The sequence below is a fragment of the Homarus americanus genome, unplaced genomic scaffold (genome assembly GCF_018991925.1).
Source record: "Homarus americanus isolate GMGI-L3 unplaced genomic scaffold, GMGI_Hamer_2.0 scaffold50564, whole genome shotgun sequence".
In the NCBI taxonomy this organism is placed as follows: Eukaryota; Metazoa; Arthropoda; class Malacostraca; order Decapoda; family Nephropidae; genus Homarus; species Homarus americanus.
In genome coordinates this window covers 3,721,931-3,728,454 of record NW_024715014.1, presented here as the reverse complement: position 1 = coordinate 3,728,454, position 6,524 = coordinate 3,721,931, and the positions used below count along the sequence as shown (strand labels likewise).

General features: G+C 38.7%; 1 protein-coding gene across 4 annotated transcripts in view; it reads right to left on the bottom strand.

Moving 5' to 3' along the window:
* Positions 1-2,835, bottom strand: part of LOC121853321 (vacuolar protein sorting-associated protein 13-like) — a 93,296-nt gene extending 90,461 nt beyond the window's left edge. For all 4 annotated transcript variants that reach the window (XM_042347377.1, XM_042347401.1, XM_042347386.1 and 1 more), the window contains exon 1: positions 2,634-2,835. In XM_042347377.1, coding sequence (XP_042203311.1) covers positions 2,634-2,730 — 97 coding nt within the window. In that variant the 5' untranslated portion in view covers positions 2,731-2,835. The remainder of the gene's footprint in view (positions 1-2,633) is intronic.
* Positions 2,836-6,524: the final 3,689 nt, after the last annotated feature.

The following is a 6,524-nucleotide window of genomic DNA, read 5'->3' as shown; positions in this document are numbered from 1 at the left end:
CCCAGTGTTACTAACACATCCTCCCTCTAGTGTTACTAACATACCCCTCCTCAGTGTTACTAACACATCCCTCCCTCCAGTGTTACTAACACATCCCTCCCTCCAGTGTTACTAACTTATCCCTCCCTCCAGTGTTACTAACACATCCCTCCCTCCAGTGTTACTAACACATCCCTCCCTCCAGTGTTACTAACACATCCCTCCCTCCATTGTTACTAACACATCCCTCCCTCCAGTGTTACTAACACATCCCTCCCTCCATTGTTACTAACACATCCCTCCCTCCAGTGTTACTAACACATCCCTCCCTCCAACCCTTCCTTATCTCTCCCAATCTTGACATAATACAATCAACTGCATTTACAATAGAAGCGGTGATAAATAAATTAAGGAAGATAAATTATTACTAAAAACAGACACACACACACACACACACACACAAATACATACATAAACACACATGAACAAAAACACATTCAATTAAACATACATACACACAAGACCTGCTCCCTTATAACCACTGAGAAAGCTACCAGATCCATCCAGTTAACTTGTTGTTCACTAACTTCACTCTACGTGTCTTCTTTTTGTACTGACAGCTTTTGTTAACCAAGTGACTCGCTCCCCAACAGCACTATATGGCAGAGCTCTTTTATAGTCATAATTAGTACTGTATTGTCATTATTACTACTTTAGATTATCACACGCACACCAGCATATCTTCCAGGCGTCTTCCCCACATCCTCTGTCGTCTTAAATCCCTTGATAAAGTATTCCTGTGTCTGAGCTGAATGGTTACACAATGTTCATATTTCCTAACTTAACCTAACCTATGCTTCTCCTGCCTGGACTTCTTAACTGCCTCACAACAAATGCTCCAGGAAAGTGGAAAACAGGATGAGAAAAACTCTTCTCTTCCTCTCTTAAAGTACATATCAAGGCACTTAATACACTGGCCCTTTCAACTCTGTAATCATCACTGTAATGTCATCTGACAAAGCTGCTACACCATCCTCACCCTGTAATACAAGGGTCTCACACACACATGACACACATGTTCCCCCAAGCAGGTGCTTTGGTATTAAACATAATTGCCACAAAATTAGTCATTTTGTAGTCAGACACCCTGCTGTGCCCAGTGCCTATAGTGACTCTACCCCCAGGGTATTTGATGGCCATTCTAAAGATAGTAATGTTACCTTGGACTTTGAGAAAACGTTTGTGATTGGGTACTGGGCTGGTTGGCCCTCTGAACTGCCACTAGACCTTATCTGAAAACTTAACTCACTTTGGTCTGGGTGTGTCGAGGTATAAGGAACTTAACTGAAATTGTGGTGTCGTGGTGATATCCGAGGCAGGATGACGGCTTTTTTGTTTCAGTCTTAATCTGTGTGTCTTACCGAGACTATACCCGTATATATTAGTAATGGAACGAATGTCTGAAACCCAGCCGTGAAAGTGATAATTTGAAATTCATCTCTAATATATACTATTTATTTATATACTGTATTTTACAGTATATATATATATATATATATATATATATATATATATATATATATATATATATATATATATATATATATATATATTACAGTACACACATCACACATACAATAAAATAAGGTTACTATATTTAACGTTTCACCCCAAAAAGGACACTCCAGCACTCCAGAGTGGGAGTGAATCTATATTAATATCTATCAACTCGCATTGTAAAAATAGTCATACAGCTTGAGCATACAGTATACAACAAGTAACAGTGAGTATACAAGAGGATTATATACATCACTGCCACAGGGATCTATATAAAGATAGTTTTAGATATTTAAAAAACATCCGGAAGGAGATTTAATAACCAAAAAAGGACATGTCCGGGAAAACCAGACGTATGATAACATTACAATACTGTACTGTACAGTATACAACAAATACTGTATATACACATGGAAAACTATACATGCCATGTACAAAAATACACACACACATAAAACACTACTGTACACAAACATGGAGACAGAAATGTACAAGTACTTTTGAAGAATATATTTATATATTGTTAAAAGGGGTGAGGGATGAAGTGTTGTGAGTCACGTGGGTATGAGACCCAACACAGACGCCTCCCTCCCTCCCTCATACCGTTATCAAATTTAACCTTTTATATTGATTTTCCTCCCCTTATCGCCTCTCGATAGTCAATAAAACACTTACGTTATCATCGAGAATAATGAATAAGTTCTGGAGAGAGCGAAGAAAAGGACGATAGTTATTGATGAGTGAGAAGTTCGATTTTCTCTCTGGCTGGAAGGACGGGAAGACCACAGTCCCAGAGGCCTCAATTTAATGGTGTTTAATGGTTTCATGATTATATTTAAAGGCGTGACACCTGTTCAGTATATATATTCCAACATCTGTTTAACTAGACACGCCTGTAATGGCGACAGACGTTCATCCCACATAAGAATAATCACATATCATCCCTAATATCTACTGATTCGTGGCTACATATCCATTCATAGCTAAATATGTATGTTTATTTCACTCACACGTTAAAAAGGTGTAAAATTATTAAAGCGAAGTCACATAAAACGGAGAAATAGTTAGGGTGTGTACACAGCTGATTGCCAACTCACCTCTCCAAATACTGAACTTCAGTTTAGACGCATCCAAATTCTCGATATATTGCCCTAATGCCCTGTTCAGCACCTCAGATACGATGCCTTCAAACATGGTGACAAGTGACCTCAAGAAGGGGTGTGTGACATAGTTATTGGGGCACAGATATGAGCCCAAAGTCACCTCCAACTACTCTCAAGTCTTAACCCACACTGACTGTTTATGGGGGGGCCTGGGAGGGGTATAGGGTAATAGTGTTATATAATATTCCACGAACTGTATTACTAACTTAAAATATTTTTAATAATTTTTTCTGACTCTATCATCTATTTTTTTCAATCTTCATTTCAATATAATAATAGGATATGTTTGGTTGCTTCAATTATAATATGTATGGTTTGTTCCCATTTGTATTACAATAAATAACGTCGGCCACAAACCATTGTTGATCACTTTATATAAAATTCGAATCAATACTTAACTCTTTAATGTTAATCTAAAAATTCTTTTGGCATTTTTAGCTTGGTTAGATTTGATGGTTAGTGAAAAAGATTAGCGCCCTAAGACGTTCGTAGTATATTTCTAACACTACTTATTTTGAACCTTGATTGTTATTGCCAAATCTAGCTTACACCCTTACCATGACGCAACTCAATACAGTATGTATATCTTTAATTTTCCTATTATTTTTATTGTGCTTTATAATTTTGATTAGAATATTCATAAAATAAGTTTAGGCTTTGTTTTCTTCTGCGGTTTATATTAAACATGCCAATTAATTAAACAAAATGGGCGAGTCCTTTATTTGTATTTTTGGCAACAGTGTAATGACGTCAAAGGGTCTCGTACATTTTCAATTTATTTTTTTTATCTTCACTTTATTTCATATTGTCAACAGATACTTCGTTACTCACATTTACAATATTAAATATTTCGTCGTGTTATTGTATCATATTTTACGAGAAAAGAAAACTGGAAGATATATTGGTATTTGTGACAAAGCGGCTAACAAGGGGCAAGTAGCTATAAAGTTAGGTATTTTGTTTAATTCATTTTAATTCGCTTATCTCAGTCGACTCTGGTAATATATCTAATTTTCTATTTTTTATACTTGTGACTTAAGACTTTGTACTCGATGACACGGTATGTACTGTAGGCCTATGTGGTGAAAAATGGTGTTGTTTAAAAAAAAATTACGGATAACATTTCCTTTTTCAACATTTATCAGCTTACTAGCTTACTGCTCGAGCGGTTGTTCCGTTTTTTTTTACTTTGTATTGTTATAATGGACTTCATTTGTGTAGTGTTAGTACCTTGTATAGGACGTTTGGTAAAAGCAGCCCGAGAACGTTTAGAGTTGAGGACTGTGGACGCCAACCCTCAAATATGAGGACAGTACAGTTCTTTGATCGATTGAGTACAGGGGAAGATGACAACAGTAAAAAATAATAAAGGGGAAATTGTGTAGTACCCGGAGGAAACCAATGAATGGCTGTGATGTTCAGTAGTGTCACACTGGATCACAACGCTCTTAATTCCCAACCCCATGTGTGTCCGTGCCAAGCATGACTGTTTTGTGTTTATCCTCTTGTCCGTTTGGGCGGTCGGTCACGTCTCTGTTCTGCACTGTTGGCAAGTACTGGGCATGCACTGCTCATGAATATATCTGAACCCGCTCCAGTGTTAGTCAAGTCTGGTTATGAAACAGCTTACATTCAGTGCTGTCACAACACTCTCTGGCAGGTTGTTCCAAGAATTCTCACTCCGAAAAGGTTAGCCCTCACTGTCCTCACAGTTTTCTGGACTTACAGCTTCTTCAACCTTGAGCTGTGACCCCTTGTGGGGCGAGCGTCCGTCAGCTCTAGGTATGGACACTCGACTGAGCAGACAGAATATTGCCGCACCTCTGACATGTTTTTACACCTCAATTAGGTCTCCCCTTGCCCGTCTGGGTAGCTGAGGTGCCGAAGTGCAAGCACCAGTCTGGTGGCCCTCCTTTGGACATTTTCAATCAATTGAGTCCCTACTCCCTAGCATATCTCGGGGACCAGGCGGGGAGCACCTCACTCTTGAAGATCGTTACGTGGGACGGACCGTCTAGATATCTGAACGACCTTCTTATAAGACCTAATAATTTAGTTGCTCCCTCAACCACAGGCCTGCCACCTCCTCCTTCACTACCCTCCTTCACCTACTGAAAGAAAGAGTAAGATTAAAAGAAGGTACAAAAATAATAATATAACTTAACTCTGAGGATGTGTTTTAAGATACTGAACCAAGGTAGAAGTTGTTTGAAGTTTTATCACTAATCTTCTAATTATACTTTATACAAATGGCACTTTTGTTGTCCGAAGGTGTTTCTAAATTTTTAAAAGCAAATCGAGTTACATTTCTGAGGGACATTATCGCCTAGAAATGGTAAATCAATGAATAAGTAGAAAAGTGTGAGGGCAAACTTTTTTCGAGTAAGAATTGTGAATTCTTGGAACAATCTTCCAGAGTGTGTTGTGACGACACTGATATCAAGTGTGAGCTCTTTCAAGGCCAGACTTGACCAACACTGGAGCAGGTTCAGGTACATTCAGGAGCCGGTGTATGCCCAGTACTAACAGAGACGTGACCGGCTGCCCAAGCAGCTAACGAGCCCATCAGTGGCGAGGATGATAAAAGCAAAAAGAAGAGCTGGGGATGGAGCAATTAGCTTACTGGTGTTCTTGTCATCGCGGCTGGAAGCTTACACACCTCTACCCCTGTCCAAAATTTTGCATTTATTACTTTCTTACAATATTGACAGATTCTAGAATATGAAAAGATCAAAATAGGCAAAAAAATATTAGTTAAATTGGCATTGACTAAAAATAGGTGAAACTGAACTTGTCTAGCATATACTACAGATGGACAAGGGGCGACCTAACTGAGGTGTATAAGCATCTCAAGGGGAACTACTCAGTCGAGTGTCCTTACTTGGACCTGGCGGACGCTCGCCCCACAAGGGGTCACAGCTCAAGATTGAAGAAGCCTCAGGTCCAGAAAACTGTGAGGGCAAACTTTTTCGGTGTGAGAGTTGTGAATTCCTGGAACAATCTGCCAGAGAGTGTTGTGACGGCACCGAGTGCAAGCTCTTTCAAGACCAGACTTGACCAACACTGGAGCAGGTTCAGGTACATTCAGGAGCCGGTGCATGCCCAGTGCTTGCCCACAGTGCGCAACGGAGACGTGACTGATCCCCCAAGCGGCTACCGAGCCAAACATTGGTGAAGAGGATAGAAGTGAAAAAAAAGAAGAAAAAGTTAGGTTAAATCACCCTCCCCTCTGGATACCTATAAGGGAGGGTGAAGAAGTGAAGTAACACGCATTATTAAAGTAATTATTGTAATCTAAGTTTCCAAGCTGGACACATGTGTGTCATCGCCTTCATTACTCTAACGAACTCAGTCTTATGTGATTGCTTTGATTTTATTGTATAAAAAATTCCTACAGTACATGTAAACATATAAACTTTTACTTAGGATAATATATAAAGTATTAGTAACACTTGCATATAATTAAGGTGAAAGAAAACACCTACACGTAACTTAATTCTCCATATAAATGATCTAACTTGCTTTTCAAAAACACATTTAGTTTGACATTGTTTGAATTAAAGTGGCAGATCATCACATACACAAATAGCAGGTTATAGTACACCAGCAATACTCTTACCAACACTATTTTTACTTTTAGAACAACACATTATAAGTCTCAAGTTGTTTTTGTTCTATTAGTTCCAAGCGGGTAACGAGCCGATCAGTGGCGAAGAGGGTAAAAGCAAAAAATATCCGTAAAAAGTGATGATTCGGAACCATTTCTTCGTGAATCTGAAATATTCTGGAGCTGTACCAATGATGATGTTATATTTATTCATTAAG